The sequence below is a fragment of the Electrophorus electricus genome, chromosome 12 (genome assembly GCF_013358815.1).
Source record: "Electrophorus electricus isolate fEleEle1 chromosome 12, fEleEle1.pri, whole genome shotgun sequence".
Lineage (NCBI taxonomy): Eukaryota > Metazoa > Chordata > Actinopteri > Gymnotiformes > Gymnotidae > Electrophorus > Electrophorus electricus.
In genome coordinates, this window is record NC_049546.1 from 4,766,567 (window position 1) to 4,794,245 (window position 27,679).

The 27,679-nt window shown below is 41.0% G+C and overlaps 1 protein-coding gene across 7 annotated transcripts in view; it reads left to right on the forward strand.

Annotated features, from left to right (window-relative positions):
• The window catches only part of si:dkeyp-44a8.4 (collagen alpha-1(XXIII) chain), an 86,357-nt gene extending 59,487 nt beyond the window's left edge, over positions 1 to 26,870 (forward strand). The window contains exons 3-32 of one of the 7 annotated variants that reach the window (XM_035532098.1): positions 1,309 to 1,353; positions 3,277 to 3,284; positions 3,837 to 3,863; positions 9,981 to 10,007; positions 10,598 to 10,624; positions 11,476 to 11,502; positions 12,138 to 12,164; positions 13,264 to 13,311; positions 14,344 to 14,460; positions 17,213 to 17,239; positions 17,336 to 17,362; positions 17,738 to 17,791; positions 20,075 to 20,137; positions 20,293 to 20,337; positions 20,646 to 20,723; positions 20,963 to 20,986; positions 22,009 to 22,062; positions 22,240 to 22,284; positions 22,608 to 22,688; positions 22,785 to 22,838; positions 22,915 to 22,980; positions 23,163 to 23,189; positions 23,362 to 23,421; positions 23,578 to 23,649; positions 24,301 to 24,327; positions 24,415 to 24,468; positions 24,681 to 24,767; positions 25,101 to 25,169; positions 25,853 to 25,891; positions 26,451 to 26,870. In XM_035532098.1, the coding sequence (XP_035387991.1) occupies positions 1,309 to 1,353; positions 3,277 to 3,284; positions 3,837 to 3,863; positions 9,981 to 10,007; positions 10,598 to 10,624; positions 11,476 to 11,502; positions 12,138 to 12,164; positions 13,264 to 13,311; positions 14,344 to 14,460; positions 17,213 to 17,239; positions 17,336 to 17,362; positions 17,738 to 17,791; positions 20,075 to 20,137; positions 20,293 to 20,337; positions 20,646 to 20,723; positions 20,963 to 20,986; positions 22,009 to 22,062; positions 22,240 to 22,284; positions 22,608 to 22,688; positions 22,785 to 22,838; positions 22,915 to 22,980; positions 23,163 to 23,189; positions 23,362 to 23,421; positions 23,578 to 23,649; positions 24,301 to 24,327; positions 24,415 to 24,468; positions 24,681 to 24,767; positions 25,101 to 25,169; positions 25,853 to 25,891; positions 26,451 to 26,501 (1,457 nt within the window). In that variant the 3' untranslated portion in view covers positions 26,502 to 26,870. The other 6 variants (XM_027016700.2, XM_035532099.1, XM_035532100.1 and 3 more) reach the window with 6 other exon arrangements.
• Positions 26,871 to 27,679: the final 809 nt, after the last annotated feature.

The window sequence follows — 27,679 nt, forward strand, 5'->3', positions numbered from 1 at the left end:
ATCGTATATGTACACCGGTACAAGCATGATTAACATACCCAGAGGAGTGGACCAAAGCACAGAGACCTTCAGAAATGAAAGGTCAGGCAGAGTGGGAAAGAGGATACGGGAAGAGACTCGGAAATCCAACATGGGCAGAGATCGCGTAGTCCAAGCAGCAGACAAAAAGACTTCCTCAGGCGTGAGACAACTAGAATTAGAAAAGCAACGGTCATCAAAACAAACTGAATCCCCAGGAGATCCTCAAGGAGACTCAGGCATGTGAACTCAGGCCTCTCCCAGTTAGGATCAGAATTAGGGAACCTGCTGGTGCAAGTGCTGGAATACTGGGCTACTGTTCATACAAAGGCAGGGGAAGAGTAAGGGTAACAGCCACTTCCTGCTCTCACCCCTCCCACCCTGAAGGCGGGCGGACCCTGGAGCAGCAGGAGCCAGTTGGCTTAGAACAATAACAATCATGCAAATGAAGGGAGCGTCTGCAACCTGAACTCATTAGTATCCCACATCAGATACCTCAGCTCCCTCCTCCCTGCCCATCGCAGGTATGGTTCCGATTTCACACTCCCGCACAGCAGAGAAGAGGAGGACAGGATAGGGAGGCCAGTTGATGGAACTGATTTAGCCCTGGGGAAAGACACGCGGTTGGTTAATCTGTTAAGCAGAGAGGCAAATAGGGAGCTTGGCTACTGATGGCAACTGTCCGGGGGGGGGGGATTCTGGGCCTTGAGGTGTTATATTACACGTAGACACAAAGCTATAAAACAATGTGAGGTATGAGTGTGTGTGTGTGTGTGTGTGTGTGTGTGTGTGTGTGTGTGTGTGTGTGGGTGGATGTGAGTGTGCTTTGTGTTTTATATATACATATATATTAAAACAAACCCTTGTATGTATTTTCCTATTTTCCTAGTGTGTATTCTTTCTGCTGATAAGGTTCTAGTTTAATAGTGATAAGGTTCTACTTTAATGGTGATAATATTCTAGTTTAATAGTGATAAGGTTCTAGTTTAACAGTGTCCTTAGATTCTGGCATAATATTCTAGTATAAGGATTTCTTCCTTGGGGACATCAAAGCACTGTCTGCTAAATGTTGTAAATGTAAAATGTATATGAAGACGAATAGATTCGTTATGTTTAAACTTTCTTAGGCTTAATCACAAACCTCAAAGATTTCTAGTTTGAAACAATTCAGAGTACAGTTCAGTGGCTGGGTCTACAGAAAGCTTTCCTTCAAGAACCTTATCCAATGTTATGATTGCTTGTATGTGCTGCTTTGCTGCTTGCCTGAGGGACAGCATTCTTTTCTCTCAGGTCCTCCTGGAAAGCGTGGCAGGATGGGAAGAAGAGGAGATCCTGGTGAGTTTAAATCTCTCTCACACTATATTTGCCTTCTACGATTTTCTTGACTCAATTTGATTTACTTGCTCATCAGATTTCTCACTTTGCATCTTCAGTAAATATTTTTACTTCTTCCAGACATATTGTGTAACACTTTACGATACATGATTCATCTGTAAACATCATTTCAACTCAATTAAGCATGAGGATGCAAGGATGTGAGTCAGATGGGAGTCATATATAGTCTTGTCTTTGACACTGACTCACATGTTTACAATGATTATCATCTTAACTGAAGTTATTCAGTTGCTTCTTGATTTAATGATGAGATATTAAGAATTAGATACTGCACATGTGTGGGAGACCAGGGTTTATATTAAGTAGAGCAGGGCAGTGAGTCAGTGAGACATTTATGAGAGTTACCAGTACTAGAAACAGTGTTGGAGGAACCTGTGAGAGTGTGCATGCTTTCATAATTACAAAGCAACTAATAGGTAAAAGTGATGCTTGAATACATAATGCCGTTTTTTTCTGGAAAATTAAGAAAAAAGTGTTTTTTTCCAAAAAAATTCACTGGCCTGGTACTTATGTTTCCTTAAGTACACTGTCCCAATACTTACACTACCTTTAATTTAAAAAATTTGACAGCATGCACAGTGGTTATGTACCCGGCACTCCTCATTATCCAAATCTAAGAATGCTGAGTTCTCATCAGAGCAGCTCAAGAACACAATGGCAGCTCCTTTGCATCCGTTCCCCAAACCGACTTCAGATGCTGGCAGAACATGTTGCTGACACAGATCCAATGGCCCATCTTGGAATAGAACCTCGGATGGGTCTGCTTAGCTTTGGGCCTTGGTCGGTTCTGGGTAGCCTTGGCTGTGCAGGCCAGATCTGAAAGGTGCAAAGGTGAAAGGCACAAGCTGGCCAGTGTGCCACGTCTGGTTCCGCTTTGGGGAAGAGAGAGAAAGCAGCCAAAAGTTGGCGTACATTTCACAGACAAATCAGCACACGCACAGCAGGTTAGAGAAGTGGCATGGCAGAGCACAACAAAATCAAGACCTTAATCACTTCACACTAAATTACTGTTCAGTGGTGGGCCGGGGGGCATAGAGCATTGCGTAAACACACATCCGTGAGGATGCGTCCTCTTGCATCCTCTCATGTCAGCGTTTTTCCTTTGTTTTAATGTGAGCGTGATGGCAGCATAACCACTAATTGTAATCTGTGCAACATCAAAATTTGAACGGGAAAGACAGATTTGGAAGTCTTAACACAAGCAGAAAATAGTACCAGTGCAAAACTGCACAACTGACTCATTCTCCACCCCCTCTCTCTCTCTCTCTGGAGATGGAGATAAGCTGTCCTGTGTAGTAGTCAGAACTTCTCTTGTCTTCGTTTGTTTATGTGAAATTGGCAGGCAGTCTTATTAAGATTGTGGGCATAAGTAAACAAAAACTTTACATTTCATTCCACAGCACCAGATCTCTGTTGCCCTTGGGTCAAATATTAAGGGGACTAATGCTAGTTTGTCATACTTAGGGTGTAATTTGTTCCTGTCTTTTGCCTTAAGAAAACTGTGGCCCGTGTTTAGGCAAAGTGCCTTTATCTACTATGTTGTGTAAAAATGCAGGAGCCTTAAAAGAAGCTTGTTTACTCTTCTGATGCTGGTTACTGTTACCCTTATTGTGCCAGAGCTCATGTATTTTATAAAATGTTGTTTATGTTATTGTTTATGCATGTGTTTCCTATCAGTGATATTTTACACACTTTCTCCACTTTTGAACAAGTTGGACAGCTTTAAAAACTCTAAACAATGTTAAGAAAAGGACAAGACAATACACTAATTGCAGAGGAATATTCCATATGTGCTCTGATATATCCATCAGCTCATTTCACAGTACTAACCACATATTTTCACCATTTGTGTTGTTTTTCCAGGACCTCCAGTAAGTACCTCATTCCTGAATATCATTGTCTCCATGCTGACAAAGGTATCAGTGTAGTCTCTGTTTTGGCAGAGGTAAGTGAATATTGAAAGATTCAATGAGACTCATAAAATGACGGCAAACAGGTTCACTTCCAGGCCCTAAAAGGACATGTGCTAGGATTCAGTGCCAGCCTGAACGGTTTATGGTATCAGGAGATGATTATCAAGGAAGTTCACTTGTTGTTAATGAAGTGTGAAGTCAGTCCAGATGTAAACGTAGATGCTAGACAATGCAGCATACGTAAAGATTTGTTTGTTGTGACCAGAGACAATTGACTATTTATACTTTGCCTTTTAAGTCTATTTCTAACTTTCTTGGGTGGTGATCATCAGAACAGCATCTGCACAGACCACCAGCCACATCACTCAGGAACTGATGGGAAAACACCGATATGTTTTACTCTCTGTGCCATTCGAACTTGGTTACAGTGAACATGGTCATGATCAGTGAGTGTGTCAGTCACTTTTCTGCAAATCTTACTGCATTTGATTCTGTTTTGAATTTGAACAGGGCAAAGCTGGACGGGATGGCTACCCGGTAAATTTCATTTCAAATTTTTTATTTCCTTCCCTTTATGTGTAAACGTCCTTAATCTGCCAGCAAAAAGCTACTTTTCATCTCCTTTCACCTCAACCATCTGTCGCCATATTCCTCCTGTCCCTGTGCTTTCTGCTTTTGTTACTTTTCCAGAGTCTGCTTTTCCAGAGTCTGCTTTTTCTCTATTACAGTTTGTCAAATAATTTATGATTACATCCAACAGTACACTTCCAGTGGTACACCGGATGGAAATGTCACCTGACTGTAAAATGTCAACTAAGGCCTCTCTCTGGAATACAAGGACTGCAGAATAGTCACACTAATACATTTTTGGTATTTAGCTGACACTTTTATCCAAAGCACCTTACAATTATGACTGAGTACAACTTGAGGGTTAAGGGCCTTGCTCAGGGGTCCAACAATGGCAGGGCTTGAACCAGCAACCATACAATTACAAGTCACGGACCTTAACCACTGAGCTACCACTGCCCTAATGGCACTACTAAGTGTCATCAACACATGTATTAGTGCTGCCACATAATTGCCATAAACCAGTCCTCCCTTCATCACGATACTTCACTTTACTAACAGTATACATTCATATAAACAACCGGAGTCTGTCATCGCGAGTATTTATAGAGTTAGATTAGATTATGCCACTAAAATCAATACTGCAGGAGACAATCCTTCCATATCTCTTACCACTTACATCACAGTGAAACAATGCATGGCAATGGTTTGCAATTGTTTGCTAGTGAGTATGTCATAAACTCTTGTAATTGGTATAATCCTCATTCTGTATATGATGATGGTCTAATGCCCTCTAGTGGCTGTCAGGAGATCAACAAGGAGCACAATAATGAGGCAGTGGTTCAGCAATTCTGCTGAGGTTTTGGCAAGTTTGTGGTTAATTTGCTTTTAGTCATGAGGTGGATGACACCCTGTTGTGTTTAATTCCTCACTAAGTAATTTACTGTCTATCTGATCTCATAAGTGGTCTGGTAACGTTAGTGAACATGTCTCATGAGTTATTTTGCCCCGGAGGGGAGTTGTGTGTGAATGTGAATGTGGGTTCAATAGGTTTCTTAAGAGAGACGTACCACAAGCTTTACCACAAGCTCAGTAGAGATTGAGAGAGATAAAGAAAGAGACAGAGAGAGGGGTCTCTCAATATTTGTCTTTTGCGTGTGCTGACAAAATGAATGGTAATTACAAACCTTGCTTTATCTCTGTAAGTGGCTGGTCTCATGATTTATCTCTGTGTCTCAGCATCTATCTTAGGTGTAATCTGTAATCTGTGGGTGAGCAGGAGACTAGTTTAGCATGTTATTCTTTCAGTAATATCCCTCTGCAGATAATCATCAGTCTGGGTCTGGCTCACCCATGCTGGCACAAGCTATCAGTGTTTGTCATGGGCGTATATGCTGTGCAGCCTTCACAGACTACCATGTGCTTTGTAAAGTGAATCATTTGTGTCAGGTTCCTCCATGTCACAAATCTATGACAAAGTTTACTGAGTGACACAAACAGTCGTCTGCTCTGTCTGTCTCTGAGAGGTCACCGGAGCCCATGGGATGTAGTGCATCTATCTCTGCCATCTCTTGCTCCTCTGGAACAGATTGAGAGATCTGTCCAGTGTTTCCTCAAAAGCTGTGTGGGCCACATGTTTGCAATTTCTCTGCTTCTTCTGTCAATATTCTGCTTCTTCAAATAAATTCTTGTCAATATTTATATTAAACCATCTAGAATGCAGTCCAACATACTCCCAGTTATATAATTCAGTTCAAAAATGGGGGTCGTATACAGCTCAGTTAGGGCTGCCGGTAACAGCAGTAACATCACAGGTACAGCAAATCACACAGCCATAGTGAAACGGAACCATTTGCTTGTGTGTGTGTTTGGATCTGTGTGTATCTGTGGGTGGTTGGGATGGTGGGTATGCATGCTTGTGTCTGTGTGTGTGTCTGTGCGTGTGTGTGTGTGTGTGTGTGTGTGTGTGTGTGTGTGTGTGTGTGCACGTGCGCATGTGTGTGTGTGTATGCGCGCGTGCATGCATGTGTGCGTGTGTGTGTCTGTGTGTCTGTGTGTGTGTGTGTGTGTGTGTGCACGTGCGTGTGTGTCTGTGTGTGTGTGTGCGCGCGCGCTTGCCTGCGTGTGTGCGTGTGTGCTGGATAGTTTCTCTCTCTGGCAGAGGGAAGATGCATAATGCTTGTAATGCTGGCCACCACTGGAACCACTCACATGGTGCCTTCATGCTGCTCCCTCTCATTAGGGCCCTTGGCTGAATTAGTACTACACTAAACAGACTGCAGAACGCACAAAGCCCCAGAAAACAACACAGGAATTCTGCTGCCATCATAAACCCACCTGCGTCCATCTTTCTCTGCGGCTTCGGGCTTTCAGCGCAACAAGCGTTCGTTTGCAAACAGTCCACAGGGAGCTTCGCCGAAGTGGGTAAACACAGAACAAAGGAGGGAGAGATGGAGTGAGGGAGAGATGGAGTGAGGGAGAGAGGGAAAGAGTAAGTTCATCTTTTTCAGTTAGAGTATTGCTACTTCTCAGTGCACTTACTTTTGAATATCTTCCAACTGGGGGTTACAAAAGTCCTCACCACTGAAACAAAGAGTTTCTTTACTTTAATATTTCAATGGTGACATTATATTGTTGAGAATAGAATATTTTATCCTTGATCATGTTGTTAAATTAAATCTTTTATTACATTTATTAGATCTATTATTACATTTAAAAGCCAAAAGATTTGACAAAGATACGGGGATTAGTCCACTGGGACTAATCAGCTGCCTACCATACATCAAAACGAGAACCTGGTGTGAGAAATGGTTTCTTTTGTAGATAGCCATTTGGTTCAGATGTATGAAGCACAGTTTTCTTTTTAATCTCACCAGCTATCAAAGAAAATTTTAGTTGAGAAGGAAGAATGAAGAATGAATGTCATGCATCACAAATCATCTTCATGTATTTTGAGTAGAAAGTAGCCCAATTAACGTTTTTTCCCTTGGGGTGAAAGTATCATTGAAAAATCTGGGATTTTATATGCATTAGATCCAGATGCTTGTTCCGCTTGTCTCACTCCTGCCTCTCTGTCCCCACAAAGCCCACAGTGGTCGGGGACTTGTGGGTGTTGGGATCAGATCATGGAACTGTGACAGAGAGGGGGCTCCTCTGTGTCTCCTCCTGCATCACTTTTTCCCAGAGCACTTATCAAGGAATGTTAATTGCTCTGGTCCCTCACCACTGCATTTTATTTCAGAAAAAAAACCCAATAAGTATTATTATATCACCCAATTAGTTTGGCAAAGATTTCAATGTGATAGATATTGATAATTTATTTGACTTTTCTATGAGTAAACAATTTACCAGAAAAAAGACATGACCCCGTAACTACATGTTCCAGTTGTGTAAGAGTTCCCATCTTGTAGGAGTTTCAGTTTTGTGCCACGTGTTTTAAATGCCTTCTCCAGACATTTCAAGTGTCTTCTCCAGGTCAGACCGAGGCAGTGAGGTCCAGCGGTGGTATCGAGCCCGGGTAAACGCCGGGTCTTGCTCTCAGTGTGATCCAGCAAGACCCTTCATGCTTGCCACTACTATGTTATTGAGGCCACCACGAGATTTCAGCTAGAATGCTTGTACAAGCCCACCCTCCCTCACACTGGACCCTGTTTCCTGATTGCCCTCACAGTGGCCCCTGCTACCTGGAACGAATTTGAAATGTATTATGGAGAAAACGTTGAATGTTCACAGAGTACAACAGACAGAATAGCCATATAGAATAGCCCCCCCCCCCCCCCCCCACACACACACATTGTCTGGTCAGATCTCGAACAGGGACACGCCTTAGCTGTGGAGATCAGGAATGTGTGAAGTTGTTACCCTAGTGTGTATAAACAATAAACAAGAACCAGGACTCCAGCTAGGCAACTGATGTGCATTATTTGTTCAGTCAGCTGTTGAAAGAAGAAAAGAACCGCATGAGTCCACTCCCTTTCAAGCACCTACGAAGAGTTCAATGCCACATGTACCACTTTGTTGTTCTGAAATGTTTGACTGTGTCTTTTAGAATATATAATGTTTTTGTTTTTTTTGGTGATTGCTACCACTATAGTCAGATGTGTGCCCCGACCCCCATATAGGACTGTAGTTGTGTAAGGGATAAAGAAATGCATGAAAATTTACTAGAAAAATGCAACAGCTATTGTGCTGACTGTTGTGGCTATAATACTAAAATATGCTGACAGTCTTGAATGTCCAGATTCATCTTGGCTTTCATGTAAGTCTGATGGTTCAGTGGAATGCAAGGCAAATAGTTTCCTCTACCTTACTGCAAACTCAATGATATCCGCACTGGTCGGCATCACACAGAACGTGTGCAAGGCTGAACAAACTTCACCTCCAAAAAGAAGTGATGTTACATCCCATTTTAGGTTAAGATTCCCATTTTCCAGTGTGTACCCTGGAGGATCATGAGGGCTGGACCTCAACCACACCAGTAGCAGAGATAATCACTTGACTTTAGCTCTATGGGTCACCATGAGCTGGGCACCATAAATCAGATGACATTTCTGGGCTTGAGATTCATTTGTCTCTGTTTGCTGATGACCACTGTGACCTCAATGTGCACACCACGTCTCATCATCATGACCAGCCACTGGGAGATCAGGCTACCTAAACGTTCCCAGATGGACTCCTTGCACACCCAGGGAAAAATGTTTCACTCACACATCCAAACCCAAGCTCAAGCCACGTACACATTCATACACAAGGATAAGCTACTTCTGTTTAATCTGTGCCCAGGATCCCACAGATTCACATTGTTTATATTATTTTTGGCTGATATGGGCATTTACGTTGTATGACATTTAGCTGACACATTTATTAAAAGTGACTTACTACAGTACAAGTTGTACAACTGAGGGTTAAGGTCCTTGCTCATGTACCAACAATGCTAATTTGGGAACAGTAAGGCTTGAACCAGCAGTCTTCTACCTTAACTGCTGAGCTATCCCCCCATCTTTAGAGGTATGACCCTACGTGCTCTCCTTGGCTATTGAACCCACGACCTTTATGTTGCTGTCACCACACTCTACCACCTCATTATATTACACTAATTGAAGTGCATGTTGGTGGCAAACACTGGTGGGAAAATCATAAATTAACTTACTGGAAGCCAGCCGAATGCGATAAATCTATACTTTCCCCCTTTTTCCTTTGGTAAATCCTTATGTAATAGTGTTTATTTCTGAGTTGTGCTCTCCTGTATCTCGCCTTTCCCTCATTGACTTTAATCCTTCCCATCGTTCTCTTTCATGTAACAGGAACAGAGGAACAGGTCTGAGCTTTTGAACCATTACATGGGGTTAATGTGCTCATTCTGGCATCTCACCTTTCCCTTTTCCTGCTTTCTCAGTGACACAAAAAATAAACCGAATCCAAAGGGCCTTGTGAAGTTTCATTAGATGTCCCACTGAAAATGACCATTGCATAAATATATATGGACCCATGACCATATAGGTCAAGGGTCATCTTCATTATGCTTCTTCAAAAACTCCATCACTCCATTAATAGCTGGGACGTTTTACGTTGCCATCCAAGATTGAATGACTTAGGTTGTTGCAGGAAAAGTAAGTCTTTCCTTACATCACAATGTGAAGCTGTAGTTCATTGGTCCACAGAAGGGGTGTTGCTTTTTGTCATATTTCTCATGTTTTGTTAGCGTAAAGAAAATTGTGAGCACATGTTCTTGCTTCTTTCAAGATTATGCATCATTTTTGTTTTACAAAGTATGTGCTTGCCACTGACAAACAGGTCAAGGACTGAAAATGAGTCTGTTTTTTGTCAGCCATGTTACGGTTTTCTTGTTGGTGGCCCTCTGACAGACACTTACTACTTTTATGTGCAAATTCCAGAATTCGTACTCTGTTAAGAGTGAGATCCTGTTCCTTTGTTTTCTTCGCCTTTCGCCTGTCATCTTTGTGATTTGCTGTTCCCACACCTCCTTTTAGAGTCCATCTGAAATCATTCTGCCCTTTGTTGTTTATTGCTTCTTTGTGGTGAAGCTCCAAGTTTAATCACTCATTTCTTTCTCTACTCTCTAAACAGGGACCACTTGGAATGGATGGTAAACCTGTGAGTATTGACCCCCCCCCCAAAAAAAGCTTAATATTGACTGACAGCTGGGAGACGTGTGCACATGTGTGATGCAGTGAGAGCTTGTTAAAATGTCTGTAGAAGAGGATTCCAATTCAAATTATGTTCTTTTCAAGTTCTGTTGTGTTCAACAAGTTCAGAAGTGGTCAGATGTTCAGTAGCTGTTAGGTGCAAATATTTGAGTCAGGACTATGCTAGGGTGGGGATAGCATGTGGCACAATACTGGTTTGCTAGTAAGGTACAAAGACTAGTATGTTTGACAAGGCAAAATGTAAGATTGTTATGTTATGTTCTGACTGGAATTACAGGAACCTCAGATAGGCCCTTGCTTAGAATTTTCTGCCTTGTGACCAACAATATCAGCAAAAAAGACCCGACATGGCATGCTGTCTTTGTGATTCATTATTTATTCGTTAATTATTCAATTATGTTCGGCTGTTATTAGAAAAGAAGAATATATTTGCAGCATAATAAGCCAGTAAATATTTACATAATAAGGAATGTACATTAATGTTAACATTAACATGTTCTTTTTCCTGCACCTGTAAAATCTCGCCTTTAACCACAGGGTCCTTCTGGACCAAAAGGCAGCCAGGTAATTTACATATCTTTGTCCTTCTGTTTGAACCTGCAGTGCAAATTTGCCATGTTCAGCTCATTGCATGTGATAGTTTGATACATTTGCACCTTTGTGCTGTGTGCATTTGATAGCCAATTTACAGTAGTGGTCCATCTCCATCTGGTAGCTGTTACCCCATGCTGGGTAAAGAGCACAAAGTACTATTGTTCATGCCATCTAGCCACAAATGTGATGGAATTGGACTCGTAACCTCCAGATAGGTCACCTTTTCAGGATCCTGCTCTCCGTCTCAATGCCAAAAGAAACCTATTCATCCACAGAAATGTAAACCACTTTGGAAATATAAACTACTTAGAGGGTTTTTTGAGAATACATGCCATCCAGACATTCTAAAACTCATGTTCTGGTACAAAAAAAAATCATAGTCAATTGAGTTCCATGGGTCTCAACGAGGAGTGATACTGGCTGGAGGTTGGTTTTACCTCAAAGCTTTCTCTCTGTGGGGAGACACACTGAAGCTCACCTGTGGCTTCACACATCCTGTTCAGACCATGAAGTGTTTATTGTACTGAACACCACATCCTTGCTGTCCAGTAACCTGAAGCTTACCCAGAAAGACGAGGCCTAGCCAGATGCAGATGCTTTTCTCTGTAGACAGAAACAGGTGCTATGGTTGTTCTAGCTGGAGATTCCACCCTCTTATATAACATTTGTTTTCCTTCTGCACCTTAATGGAAAGCGATGTAGTAGCTGCCCGTTTATGTCTTTGGTTTGATCTGACATTCTTTACAGAAAAGTAACAAAACAAACAAACAAACAAACATTGCAGACTTTGTCATGTATTTGTCCCTGTCTCTACTTCTTAGGGCCCAGCTGGACTGAAAGGAGATAAGGTAAGCTAGCACACATAATGGACTATCAAAACACCCCTCACACATGCAGAACTGACCTGTTAGCACAAACATCACCTCTGATCAGCACACAGAGAGCTACGTTTCTCTCGTGTTCTTCGTTTTGTTCTTTCTTGGCTTCGTGACCCCAGATGTTATTCCCAACTGTCTCACAGTAACCACTGTGTTTCTTATATTTCTCTGCATGGATACAAACATATCGTGTGTCTAATTGGTAAACAAAAGTTGTCCTTGGATATTCCCATTGATTTCAGGATCATTGGTCAAGGCCATATGTAAGCTTTGGAGTACGAGCACTTATGCTGTATTTAGAGATGCTTTGTCAAACTCAGTGGGAACAGGACGATGCTAGTCCTCTACTCTTCAAAATGGCTTTAGCTGCCATTCTACAAATAAAGTTCAGCATAATTCTTTCTCCTTTTAGCACTCGGTTTCTTTATTATTCTGGGACTAAATAAGAACTAGCTCTGAGCAATCATTGCCCTGAAAGGACTTGCAAATGCAAAAGAATTAGACAAATCTGACAGTGGTAGCTCCAGGCATGCAAGATAACCAGTAACATGATATGTTCTATTATTATGGTGATGTTCATTTTATTTGTATTTTTCTCTCTCAAGGGTGACCAAGGAGAGACTGGTCCAAGGGTAAGTGTTCAGTGTGCCAGCCTGTTGTGCCAACGTGCCTGAGTTCCCATCGTTCGTGATTATGGGGACAGATGTATTGGCTTAGCTCAAGTGATTTCTGATCATTCATCATGTCTGTATAAACCACCCTGCTCTTGTTGAAATAAGTGTACACACACATACACACACGCACGCACGCATGCACGCACGCACACACACACGCACACCCCCACCCACCCCCACCCTTTTGTACATACAAAGATTTAGTGAATAGTAATGGTCCTTTACAAATCTGGGATCAAGGGCAAGTGGAAGAGTAGTCTTGACAGCCCCTCAGACATTTATTTCACTCTGTTTAGTCTTCTCTTCATCTTCTCTTCATCTGTACCTCCCCCTGCCTCTCTTTCTCTCTTCCTGTCTTCTTGCACAAATATACAATCACAATGGATGCAGTGGTGAATAACAATAGTAAATAAAAATCCTAGCAACCCAACTTCAACACATTTAGTCTTGTGACTAGCAGGAGTAAGCAGTTTTGAAGCTGAAAGCCACAAAGCTCCTAGCTCAGCTTGTGACTATGAAAAGCATACACACGGTGTGTGTGTGTGTGTGTGTGTGTGTGTGTGTGTCAGCATCACTGTATGTCTGTGTGTTTAAGCATGTGTCTGTGTTTGTGTGGGCTTATCTAGACTTCTCTGTAGCTCAGTGTGTATGTGTGATTGTCACAGGGCAAAATGAATCACTGATGTAAATTCCAATGTAATTTTTGAGGGTGAAACTTAATAGTCTTAATTGTTTTGATCATATTACATTTGGAATTCCATTATATTTATAATATATAAAGAGATTCCTAGGTAAAAAAAAGAACCCTTTGTATTAGTCTTTTTTGTACTGATTTTTATGCATATTGCATTTCAAAATCACGGGAACTGCAGAGTGTGCTGTGATTTATCATTATTCATTCATGCTGTGCCAGTTTGTTTTTTCCTATTTATAACACCATCAAACTTTCCAACACATAAATGAATGTAATCCAAAAAGTTGCCATTTGGTAACCGTACATGATATACTGGGAGTCATTTCTGAGATGGGCATCATGTTCACCCTTTCTCTGCTCTAGGGCCAGGCCACACATGCAGGCCTGCACAGTAATCAAATACTGATCAAGGTTTGTCCCTCCTCAGCCTCTGTACCTTTCGCCAAATAGAGGCTCTTCCAGAAGGCCACCTGCTATTCTCCTCCACATTCCTTTCGACCAAAGACGACTTTGCCGAATCCTCTTCTGTTTCCATTTGTTCCCATGTGTCTTCCGCTGTTCTCGCTTCCATCTCTCTCTGCTTCCCTGGCACCTGTGTCTCTCTGACACCAGGGTCTGTGCTGCAGCCTGGAAAAGTGAGTGGAGCAGATTAGAGTTTCTGCTCTCATCTCTCTGCTGTTTTCTCTCCTCTCTCCCGTCGTGTTCTCATTTTTCGGGCTGCTGGCTGGTTTCTGACCACTCAGATGGTCTTTCCTCGCTATGACCACAGCTTCATCTCTGCCGACCAGCCCAGCTTCCAGAGACGTATGCTGAAGGTAGCATGAGCACGAGGCATGGCTCTTTGCTGCCATGTGCTGTCTTTCTGAATGTGCTTGTGCTGTAGGTGTGTGGTTGTCAGTAATGGCTTGGAAATAATATGTGGGCATGTGTTTAGTGCTGCATCAAGTCTTTTTAGAGCTTTGACTAGAATAAATGTTAAGAGTGAATGCAGGTATGGCTTGTTTACCTAGCGATTTCTATAAACATGGCAAAAGCAGTGCACTGTAACTTTTCTTTTAACATTGTAACTTATTCTAAAACTTCTTTATATTCTTTTATATTTGTGACGAAGGCAGTAGCATCTCACATTTAAAAAATGCATAGGAATTTGTTCAAAGCAACATTTAAGGATGGCTTTAACAGTTTTTTTTTTTACAACTGTACCGATATCCAATCCAAAAAAATCACTCTCAAGCAATGTTTTTCCAATGAATACATTGTAAAATCAATTTGGAAGCACTTCACCCCTTGTAAACTGTTGCCCAGACTTAAATTACTGCCTGCAACTACTTGAGAGGCATTTACACCAAACATGAGAAAGACTTCTGCTTCTGTTTGAATTAAATGACTCTTTTACTTGCCTCAGGCCTGTTTATCACATGCTCATTCTGTTATTTTCACCAGGGTGACCAAGGACAGGCTGGCCCCCCAGGACTTCCAGGCCCCCCTGGTGCTCCAGGTCCAAGAGGTCCTCCCGGGAACACTGGGAAGGATGGACCTCGAGGTCCCCCTGGAGAGCTAGTAAGACATTATGGTTTATTTATTTGTATCAAGTTGTTTTTTTCATCTACAAACAATTTTCGTGTTTGCTTTAAAGCTCTGACAACTAAGAAAAAATCAGCTCTAAACACCTTGAAGTTGTGTGATGCTTAGGCAAAAACAGAAAATTTTGTTGCTATCCTGTTTAAGTGATTGTTTATAGGAAACAGAATTTTCTCATGACAGTAACAGAAAACACTTCCTCTTTTCCCTCTACGGCACCCCAAGCGCACTTACACTTTTAATAGACGGAGCTGGATCTTACTCTTATGTCCATGACATTTACAGCCTCCTGGATTGGTCCCTGGCTCCCACTCACTCTCATAAATGTTGAGTGCCGTAAGGTTAAACACATCAAGAGAGCCATACTGCCACTGCATAGAGCTCAGCCTTCAACACTATTGACTGAAAGGTCTTAACAGAAAAAGAGGGCAAACTCAGTTCATCAAGTGTTCGTCCCATCTGGGCTCCCCAAACCACAGCCTATGCCAAATGCAACGTGGCAAATAAAAAAAAATAAAAAAACTAGACAAAAACAGAAAGACTGGGGAAAAAAGGCTTAAAATAGAAAGATTCTGAAGATGGGGACAAATCTAGAATTTCTAAGGCTTGGCAACACTCTAAGGAGTGTCCTGGGTGAGCTGTGGCAGAGACACAGGACGAGCAAGTTTTCCTGAGACTTTAGAGAAGCAGCAACTGCTGCAGCACTGGGCACTGCACATTCTGCCAGATGAAGTCTGCTCTGGAGCTCAGAGGTTGTATAAGGAGCTAAACTGAGACTGTGGTAGCCTGCAAACGGTTCTGTGGTAATGTACAGCTGGCGTGAGGAGCAGACCAGCAATCACATTGGCTCACAGTATAAAGGAACAATTGACATCTGAATCTTATGAAATGGAGACATATTTCCAGCCTTCAGATAGCAGCATTTCAGATATATTTCTGTCATAAGGTCAAGTGATTCAATAGAGACAGAGTGGTCAAAGAGCATATAAAGATTATGCTGCTACTTAGCGCATCTGTAGTGGGGCTCAAGGGGGCAACTCCTGGTAGTTTCTATATCATAAATATATCATAATGCAATGATGTCTGCTGATGCTGTATAAAATTTCTCCTAAAATTTCAGAACTACTTTCCTAACTGGAAGTGTGACAAGGTCTTTCCTAGAAATTATGGAAAACAAGTTACTTCAAAATCTTTTTATTAACAATATGCAAATACGGATCATTTAAAAATGCAAATATATTTTGGAATATAGATGTAGAGTCATGCCCCTATATTTTATGCACAGCGCATGAGGAGCAAAACGCCACAGTTTGTTGTACTGTGCCCCTTTAAACATTCAGCCTGTTGTCAGAAATAATGCATAAATTGATAAAGGAAAAAAATAAACTTGAACAACGGAAAGAACACGTCTGCAATCTCTCCATCTTGAGCACAGATGTTTCAGGAGAGGTGAAAAAGCACCACCTCCTTATCAATACCCTCTGCCTGTGGGGCTATAGGCCTTTCCCCCAAACCCCTTGATTAGACAAATATGGGCAGATGAGGTGAGGACGAGTTAATGGATGTTCTGTGCCTTCAAAGTCCAGCTTATGGAAGGGCGATTCTGCCTGGCCTTTTTATGGATCTGTCTCTGGACATTTCGCATGAGTCACTGGGAACATTCTATCATTTGTGTTGGGTAAAGACCAGTGTGTCATACAATAATATGCCTCACATGATTGTGTGGTGGTCAAGTGTGTAGCAATGACTGCTGAACAAATGTGTACACAGTTTATTAAAATCCAGCTGGACACAAATGAACACAGTTAGGGATAATTGCACCCTGTAAGGGTTAACCCCACCACACTGTAAGGGTTAACTGCACACTGGTAGGGTAACCTCCACACTGTTAGAATTAACTGCACACTGTAAAGGTTAACTCAACATTGAGGTGATTAATTCAACACTGTTTTGCTTTGTGTGTATGCATGTGTGGGAGAAAGAAAGACAGCGATTAAGCATACGACTTTTTGTCTTTATCGAAACAATACATATGCAAAATGTGTGCAGAGAAATTCTAATCAACTTGTAGTGTATCAATTTTTGGTATATCAACCTGCATACACTACGAATACTCATTAGCAACTGCAGGTGAGGATTTCGACCAAATAACCTTACCACAGTGGCGACGTGGCCCATGGTCTACCATTGTTCTCCGTAATCTTGTCCTCGCTCACCTAGGTGCCATTTTCCACAGAGACTCCTTAGCTTGGATCAGTCAGCTGCCATTGGTTGTCAGTTAAATCATTATTACATATCCTGTTTGTCATTTTGTCTATTGAAAGCATGACATTTTCAATATCTATCTTTTCAAGATGGCTGCCTTCTGTATGCAGGATAAGATAAATCAGTGGGCTTATATGATGGGGTGTTGGGCTGCTTAAAGGATCCTATCCGTCATTGACGGTGCATAAATTATATGACAAAATGAAGCGCTGACCTCTTGTGGATGAATAGAAAATACACATCTCTCTATTTATGAAGTATTTTACATGTCATTATTCTGTATTTATAAATGTTCATTTATCACATGAATGTTTATCCTAGTGTAGATGTGTTTCTGTGTGTCTCTGATATCAAAACCTTTAAAGCTACAATCTGAATGTTACCTTAAAATATTTAACCATCTTTTCTTTAAAATAAATCCTCTCTCTCTCTCTCTCTCTCTCTCTCTCTCTCTCTCTTCTTTTAGGGTACCCCTGGACCTGATGGAATGGAGGTTGGTGTGCTAGCTTCTGTTTATGTAGAAAAGAGATCACTACTTTGGTAGTTTAGTTGTCAATCAAAACAATAATTATATTTCTGTCCCCCACAGGGACCCAGAGGCTTACCAGGAGATCCGGTAACACACACAAATCTAACTGTACTTAAAACAATTGTATAGGCTTGGTTTTAAGAGTGAGTGTGCATTTAATCTTGCTTGACCTCTTAAAAACATTAAATGTCAACAGCGTGTCAATGCCATTTTAATACTGTTTGTGAGAGTGTGAAAATCTGTTTTCAACATCAGATGTCCTCAAAAGCAACACTGTTAATTATCATGTTGCATGTGTTCATTAGTTCACTGGTTATTAAATAAAGCCTTTATGTTAGAAGTAGCCCTGATATCAATATACAATGCAAAATACAATGCAATATACAATGCATGAGTGCATTTTTAGGTTCATGTCTCTTCATGTCTTCTGTCACTAACTCCTGATGGTCACTGCTCCCTCAGGGTGAAGATGGCCAACCAGGTTATCCAGGGCCACAGGGACCTCCAGGACTAAAGGTCAGAGGTTCACTTCAGAAAGAGTAGATTAGATTAAATTAGATTCCTTTACTGCCATCACACATAGCACAATGAAACTGAGTAGCAATCTTGACATTGCACTCACACATAACAAGGAACAATTAAAAATAGAAAACAGTTCAAACTACACAAATTTTACATTTTAAGTGAAATAAACTAGATATACAAATAGTGCAGTTTATGAATGTACACATACAGGTGCTGTTGAAATGTGAAATATGTACAGTCTTTCTATAAATAAAACTATTAGTAGTGTGGCACAGATAATCACACAGGTCCCAACTCGTCAGAATCAATGTTTGGCAGTGTTTAGTTGCCGTTTATCCCTTATTTGGTCAAATGATGTCCAGGATGGGATGGGTCTTTCAGTATGTTGGCTGCTCTACTGAGGCATAAAGAGCTGAATAAGTTCTCCACAGAGGGAAGTGATAAGCCAGAGATCTTCTGGCCAATATTGATGACCCTCTGAAGGGTCTCTCCTGTCTGCTACTGAACAGCTGGCATACCATAAAGAGATACAGTACTTCTGCACACTCACAATTTAGCAGAAGGAATCCAGCACCTTCTCCTGCAGGCTGTTTCTCCTCAGGAAGTGGAGTCGTTGCTGTGCTTTCTAGACTGCTGCTGTGGTGCTGGTGGTCCAGGAGAGATCTTCAGTGATGTGCATACCCAGGAACCTGAAATCAGGAACTCCTTCCACACAGTCTTCATTGATTTGATGTACAGTTCTCATTCTGGAATTCTATTGAGAGTTCTTTTGTTTTGGGGGATTTCAGGACGAAATTATTTTGGAACTCCAACCAGAGTTGTATTGTCCACATACCTGAAGATTGTGCTGGTGGGATTGGTGAGAGCACAGTCATGCATGCAGGGTGTAAACATGGGTGTTCTACACTTAGCCCTGTATTGGGTGTTGAGGTGGGGGAGAGTTGGGGGTCTAGTCTAACAGTCTGAGGGTGGTTAGTGAGAAAGTCTTTGATTCAGTAGCAGGTGGGTTGGGAAAGTGCTAAGTCAGTGAGTTTAGTGACAAGTCTGCCTGGGATCTCTGTGTTGAGGTCAAAGCTGAAGTCTATAAAAAGCATCCGGTGTGAAAAGTATTAGCAGTGATATCTTCTATAGACCTATTCGCACAGTAGGCAAATGGGAGTGAAGCCAAGGTGGGTGGGAGGCTAGCTTTGATGTGCTTCAGGACCAGCCTCTCAAAACATTTCATGACTGGTGTTCCATTGAACAGTCTGCAAATTACAGTCTTTTTTGAGAGTGGAATGATAGTGGCAGACATCAGACTTGGCGAGATGAACGTTATGGACAGGAGCAGGTTGAAGGTCTTTGTGAAGACCCAAGTGAGCTGGTCTGCACAGTCCTTCTACACCCTTCCTGTCCCACCAGGCTGAGGGTGTGGAGGCTGGTGGAGGTGAATGTTTGCACTGTTTTCACCTCACAGTTTAGTTCCTCTCCAGCAACAGCCATGTGGTCGCTGGTCTTATTATTGGTAATGTGTTGTATGCCCTACCACACCTGACATGGTTAGTGTTGATGAAGTGGTCCTCAGTCTTCCTCTTGTAGGACCCTTAGGCTCACTGATGCCTCTCTTCAGGTTAGCTCTGTTGCCAGACCTGAAGGTAGAGTTACGGACCTTGAGGAGTATTTTGTCCTCTTTTGTCATCCACAGCTTCTGGTTGGGATATATCTGGATGTGTTTGTCAAATTCCTAAGAAATTCCTACTGAAGCAAGGAAACTCCTTCAGGCCATGTCTTAACAGTCTTTGTAGTGAATTGAGCTTTTATCCTGAGGTGGATATATATTGAGGTTAAGTGGATGAATCAGAAATCTGGCTTGCCTGATTGTGTTAGTAGTGGTGTCCTAAAACTATTCTTAAGGTTTAAATAATCCTTATCTATCCCACGCATAACACATTTCATGTGTTGTTCAAATTTCTGAAGAACTGTTTTTAAATCTGCATGGTTAAAATCACCACCTATAATATGGGCTGCTTCAGGATAGGTGTTCTTTTGTTAATTGAGGGTACCGAGCAGGTAGCCTAATGCTATGCTAAAATCAGCATCTGGTTGAATGTGTACCGCTGACTATAACAATGATAGGCTCTCATCTGAGATAACTGGACCTGCTTTCCTGTGTCAGGTACTGCAAATCTGAAGAACAGTGTCTGTTTAAAATATTCAGATATTTCGTAACAGCCTGACTCAGCCAAAAATGTGAGTGGCCTAAGATACATAGTGAGAAATAGCTGTGTTTTACAGGGAGAACCAGGTGATCCTGGTCTCATGGGTGAGAGAGGCATGGATGGTCTTCCTGGCCTTAAGGTAAGCAGCCAGAGACTTGACAAAGCTCCATATCTCAGACTTATTGCTGTCATTGTAAAGAACAGTTATCATAGAAATAGCCCCAAACAATTGGACATGAGATTTCCCAGGGTGTTTAATAATGTTGCTCTGTTTGTTGATTTATGTTTCACAAGGGAGATAAAGGAGATGTCGGAGATAGAGGAGCTCAGGGGGAAATGGTGAGTAAAGTCTATATAGAACCATGTTAGTTTTAGACTTGATTGAGATTAGCACACTCAGTAAGTTATGCCTTGATACGGTAAGGACCAAAAGACCTCAACTAAGAATTGTTTTTATTTAATTATTAGAAAAACATAACCAGATGGATGGTTTACACTGTGTAGAAATTACACAAATTACTATGTTAAGATGCTTGTGACATCTTCATGTGAAATTATATTCACCAGCATGACTGCCGTGGCTTTAACTATGAAAAAGGATTTTTGTTGAAGAATATGTCATATCCTGTCATATTTGGTCATAACAGGGCCCACCTGGTGAGAAAGGTGTATCAGGCTCCAGTGAGATTCTAGCCTTTAGTGACAAACTGCTAGACGCTCTTCAGGTAAGAGATCACAGGGGGTAAACACTACATAGATGTTACACCCCTAGCATTATTGCCAGTGTCTAATACTGAACTTCTGATCTTAGTTTACGTTTTCTTCTGTCCATTAATGACATTTTTAATGGATTTTTTAAATTAAAAAAAACCCTGTGTTATCAGATGCTAGCTAACTCATTTAAAGTCACTTTCATCGAGATCTTTTCAAACCAACATCTGCAATCCATTGTTTTTCCTGGCAGGCAGTCCACACCATCAGTGTCTCGGTAATTTTAATGAAAGCATGAGACGCTCTTTATGCCACTTTCATCTATTTAAAATGCCCACTGACCACTTCTAACAACAAGAAATGATTTTTGGCAGGATGTGGTTCTTTTTGTGTATGGGTGGATTACATTTTTTTTTAAAGTTTCAGTTTTGAAAGCAGTGTCAATTCCCTACTTATACAATGAATTTTATAATCGGAGACACTTTGGATTATGATTATTTTTCTTTAATTATATGTTTTACGCCTAATCATAAAGATAAGCACATGCATGCTGCTTTGCACTAAGTAAGTGGATGATGCATGACTGGATAGATTTAAATTCTTTCGTTATAAATAGATTCATGTTTCAGAAGAAGGCATTGAATAAGATTGAGGTTGCTGATGTTCTATGCTTGTATGAAATTATACATTTAGATGAGATGACATTAGTGGGAAATGTTCTGGTGCATGTTAAGAGTTAATTCCATTTTTAAAATTTGATTTTATGTGCTTAAGTAGATTACCATCGTGTGCAGACAATGAGTCCCAGATGACAAATGCCTAGTCACTTAGGATCAAACAGATATCCTGTTAACAATAAGTGAGGAGAAATCCCTGGGACATACAGAATTCCCTGCCCATTATTCTGCATTTGTCAAACCTTCTTTTGTGTCATTGTCTTAAATATACACAGTAACTGATATGAATTGAATGTTAAAGAACTCACGTCTATGCCCTGTAGCTCTACTTAGGACATGTATCTTATTTTAGGTTTATCACCTATGATTTTATGTTACACAGCATGACTATATTCATAGAAATGAATCAGCAATGCTTTTAACCAGAAACAGCATACCATCTCAGTGATTTACAAGTAACTTCCGAATCCACAAAAAAGACCAAATAAAGTTAATGAATAGGAAGATGTAGTCTGAGCTGCTATAGTGGATAAACATTGGCCTAACACCAGATATGCTGAATATTGAAGTGTAATAAGACTTTTGAAAAATGTATATATAATATGGCTATCGTGCCTAACAGGGCCCACCTGGACCCCCCGGGCCTGCTGGCACACCTGGGATGGAAGGCCCAAAGGTGAGCTGGAATGCTGCAAAATGCTGAAAAACACACTTTTTACAATTATATAATACAATTTTACAGACCTTTTTTTATTTTTTATTTTTTTACATATGTTGTTGTCTAATCTTTTGTTGTGAGTTACCATTGCACATTTCCTGTGCAATTCGGTTTTAAAGGTTTCTGTTTAAACAGGGAGAACTGGGCTTGCCTGGACCAGCTGGTGTGGATGGCGAGAAGGTGATGTTTGTATGAATGATATTACTAGCCTCAACGACCAAATGGGTTTAAAAAATTGTAACATATATGTTATTTCTGAATGTGAGTTTTAACTCACAAGAATGTAAAAACAACGTTTCCATTTCCTGAACAACGCTTATCGGAAATCTACATGGCTATTAATGGTAGATGTGTTTGCTCTTTTTGAGTGCAAAAAAGAGAAATTTGAAAGTGCAAACCACAGAACCACAAAAGAGAAACGAATAGGACAGTCTGTGCATTCCACGCGATACAATAATCCCGAAATAGATGACCCTCAACCTACTTTTCTTGCTTGCGATTAGGGAGCCAAGGGAGACACCGGTGACGTGGGCGCTCCTGGAGAGAAAGGGGAGAAAGGAGAAATGGGTCTCTCCGGGCCATCCGTAAGTGGTCCGCCTGGAGACCCTCACCCGTGCTGCAGACTACCGCTGGTTTGTACCGATGCCATTATACGTGTCAAAACATTGTCTGTGATTTAGGGAACGCAGGGGCAAAAAGGGGACAAAGGAGACAGCCGACTGGAAGACAACCTGGTGAGTGAAAGGGCGCTGCGGCTCTGGTCGCCGACATTCCGGAAACCTCAGTGCAACCGAATGGATTTGTCTGCAGGTACAAATGATTTCTCAGCCAGGACCTCCGGGTTCTCCGGGTCCCAGAGGACCGCCGGGATTCATGGTAAGAACGTGGTTCATAGCTCATCACACTCAGTGCTGTTTATCCGCTTATTAGTTTCATTTAATCAGTAGTAACTTGTTTTTCTTATTAAGAAGTCCATGCTCCTTAGACCCAGGTTTGTAGGAATGAGGGCCAGCTGTCAGTTAGGCGCTTGACATCAATCAATACTTGTGGTTTTTTAGGGTCATCATGGCATGCCTGGGCCAAAGGTAAGTTTCCAGGATTGATACATTGTGTGACATTTTCCTCGGTTTCCAATGGGAAGCATTTTGTTCATTTCTTCATGAATTATTTCAATTGTTCATGAATTGATGATTCATTAGTCCCACGTGTTGTGGCACCTACTTCTGCATACACCAGCTTCATTAATACATCTTGCAGGGTGATCCAGGGGAAAGTATCAAAGGCGAGAAGGGAGACACTGGCACTCCAGGAATCCAAGTGAGAACGTGTTCTTTCCTAGACACACCCAAACCACAGTCCCAGTCACTCCCCCCAAAAACCCAACAAAACAGAATCTAAATGTTGCATTGTGAACCTCACTCATCCCAGTCCAAAGGCCTGATAGGTTTTACAAGTTTTACTGGTATTTTGTAGGGTCCTCAGGGGCCTCAGGGAGCTCTGGGTCCAGCAGGGTTGCTTGGCCTTCCAGGCGCGAAGGGAGAAAAGGTACGTGTAAAAGCCTCTCTGTTAAAATGCACACGGCATATGCATGTGCAAAGCTCAATGAAGCAATGTGTCTAAAATGCATGGGATGACACTCCCACTGGACTGAAACTATGTACACTCAGTCCTGTTCAAGTGATCAATGAGAATGTGTTTATAGGTATGTGAACTGATCAATGATCAGCCTGGTTAAATCACACTAAATTAAATCAGTAAAACTGAACCATTCACAGGAGCATGGGTGAATATAAAATCCTCTTACAAAATTGGTGTTTCTTTTACCTACCCATTTGTAAAACATCTGTAAAATCATATATGATTTTGAGTTTATATACTGCTTATTATAAAACATATTGTTTACACATATTTTATCCCCCTCCATTGTAGCATATTTGTCATATATTCCAGCTTGCGCACACCTATAACTTTATGTTTGACACATATAGGTCTTATACTTTCTACTAATATTTAATATAAAGTACTATGTACGTTAAGGAACTACTATACTTTTAGCATAAACGTTTTTCCTGACCTTTTGCATATGAGTATTCGGCCATCTCATCCAGTATAAACAACACAAAGCAACCTAAAAATGTGCCGTTAATCCCATTTAAAGAGTCCTACAGTAATGAAATCATCCTGTCTTCTCCTTAGGGAAAGCAAGGAGAGCCAGGATTAGATGTAAGTGCCTAATAACCGTGGGCTTTGCTTTGCGTCTTTCTGGAGGGGTTGAAGTGCGCCTCACCCTGCCATGTCCGCTGCTTACAGGGGTTTCCTGGCCTTACGGGAGATAAGGGAGACACAGGCGGAAAAGGAGAAAAAGTAAGCAACCTTTTAAAGCTTAGCGCTTCACTTCATACCTAATGACATCAACCAGAAATATCTTATCATGCAGAACTAGTTGTTTCTTTTGCTTAATCACTCACTTAATTCATTACTTAATTGCTTAGGTCATTCCTTTCTTTCGCTTAATGACGGCACGCGGCATGATCGGACTGCTTCGCGCTTTATAGAGTGGCTGGTTCTTGTTGCAGGGAGACCGTGGCTCTGTTGGGAAACGAGGCCTCAAAGGGCAGAAAGGAGAACAAGGTCCACCGGGATTAGACCAGCCCTGTCCTGTGGTGCGTGCCAGATCCCTCGCGCCGTAATATTACACTGCGTTGTCTCCATCAGGGCGCAGCACAGAAAACTCCATCCACACCAATATACACCCAAACGTGAACCCCCAGGGAAATGCATCAGAATCTGTATTTTTGTCTTTCTCTCTTCTCTTTCCCTTTTCCTACTTCTGCTATTCCTTGGTTCTTTATCCTTTGAATTCTGCACTTTATTTGGTGTGCATGTGTGTACGTGCGCGGGTGGGAGGATGCTTGGATGAGGAGGTGCTTGGTTAGCGGAGCGGACAGTGAATAGTGAGAGAGTGGTATTCTGTATGTATGTGCTCTTGCTGGCAGGGTTCTTCTGGGTGTAAGGGCCAGCCGGGTGAAAGGGGGCAGACTGGCCGCGAGGCTCCCTGCCCACTGGTACAGTACTTCTGCCTGCTGTGTGTCTGCCTGCCTTGCACTCTCTGTTCTGGCATGAACCGTAAATTGGCTGCCCCATTTAACCACAAATGAACCCAAGCGATGGAGATGAGTTTCAGCACGTAGCAAAATCGCAGTAACATTTGCACAGAGCATTAATAAAACAATGCCTTTTATAGCCTGTCAAAATCGAAAGACCTGTTAAGGTGGAAGGTCTCTCCATGATATGACACCTATAAACAGTTCTTTATCTCCAGGTGTACTGTACTTACTGACTACTCCCTGTAGATTCTCATTTAAAGCTCCTTTTCCCTTTATCTCACATTTTGCTGTACTGAACTTCTTAACATGCTTACAACAGTGTATTAATGAATTTCAGAGGCAGATTTCTATAGAGTTGTCCATAGTTTAGTTTTAATGCTAATGTATTTGAGCAAATATAATGCAAGCCTTAATGTGTCTCAACACCGGTGTTAAAGGTTTTAGGTAATGGTGCACCAAATTACAGAGGAAAGCAGCTTTTAAGGTGTAAGATATGAGTTATATGAATCACACAAATGGCCAAAAAACAAAAATTTGTTTTATTTGCTGATGGTGTTGTCTTGAGCATGAAATGATCACATACTGCACACCTCTAGAATGCCAAATACCCATTGTTATATTATTGTGTCTGTCATTACCAGGGCCCAGATGGGCTTCCCATAGCAGGCTGTTGGCACAAGGTCAGTATATACTTCTATTCTGTTGGTGTTATATTTAGATTTAATAATGAGCTACTTCTAATACTGTCTAGTTTGGTCCAAGTGAATGGTAGACTGCATGGAATGCCATCACTGATTTTAAGATTCTGTCAGGATGAAATATTTTGATGGTCTTTTGCCTTTCTCTAATATGTGCTTTGTTCTTTTACAGTGATGACTAACACGAAGCATGGTGCCTGTACATATTAATGTAGTATATATAGCAGATTGATACAGCCTCCTATTTTTCTAAGGTTTTTAAGTGTAATATAAGACTTTGATCTTTGATGAGCATTCCCCAGTCAAAGAATTACCTACAGTATTTTTTCAAAGCAAATCTGGGATGCAAACAATGGATGCTGCATAAAAAAAAAAATCTGGGACAATCTTGGATTTAGAATTTTTTGTGAACCAAATGAAACAATGGAGAATACTTAGAGACATGTAAACATTTGCCCAATGAGTGTTGCATGAGCATGCTAAGGTGATGCACAGAAATCAAGGCATAAAGTGGGAGTGTGCATCTGGTTTGTTTTTAAAGGACGAAAGGATGCTCCAGAAACTCAAACGAAAGCATCTCTCCCAACCGTGACTAAGCAACAGAACGAGTGGAGTACTCAGTCAGCCCCTCACATGAGAGCTTCTCATCTGCGGAAGACTGACGCAAAGCCCTCTGTTAGTAGGGTGAAAGGGGACAGAACAGCTCTTGTGATAGTATTTTCCAGGGAGGATCTTTGACACTAGTTATTCTCTAGCTATTGAAAACATAGGAAACCAAAGACTGGCTTTACAGTTGTGCGTTTAGTTTGTAAAAGTGTCAAAGGTTTGTCTGGCATTTAAGCTGTATTAAAGAGCTAAATGAGATTTTCAGATGTTAAATTTCCAGATTTATTATTATTATTATTATTACTATTCTCCATATCATCAGCAACAACAAAAACAAATTCAGGAAATAAACATTTTTATAGTACCTTTGATTTTTTTTTTTTAAAGCCAGTAACACATTTTATGCAATAGGAATAAACAAAACATTGTTAAATGTTTAATTAAATGATAGGGTGTGTTACTGTATTTTTATCATATGTACGCTGCCACTAGATTGTGTTATATTTTGTTAGCACACTTTTGCTGGGAGTTTTATATAGCATACACATGAACAGTGTTTACCAGTGACTTCATGTAACATTACACTCAAATTCTGTGTCTGTTGTATTTATGGTATATGCTAAATGCTTTTTGAAGATGATAACTAAGATGTTTTATAGGCTTGGTGCAAATATCTTACACACCATAAAGACCAGTATGAGGACTGGTTTCACTCTGCAGTTTTCATTAAGTTTAAATGAAACATGATTAGAGTCCCATATTTGCTCTTAGTTTTTAAGCTCATATTTTTTGTATGTCACATTTGTATGATCCTTTTTCTCGGCTTTAAAGAAAACAACTTCACAAAGATGTCCAAGTTACAGAGTTAACTTTCAGTAAGGAAACTTGTACATGTTCAGTCTTTGCAGAATGGTGCATATGCAAACAGCTAAATTACCTCCAAATAACTCATATTATTTATGCTGAAATAAAAACATGTATGTATAATAGATTTTCTATATTTGAAATATCTGCTGTGGATGTGAAAGAGTTTTTCTAGCCATTTTGCATGGATAATTCATTACCATATTATGTATTTGCTGAACTAAATAAATAATGTGTACAAAGTCAGTTCTTTGCATTTAATTAAAATGTTGCTATGTTTATTGTTTATATATATATATA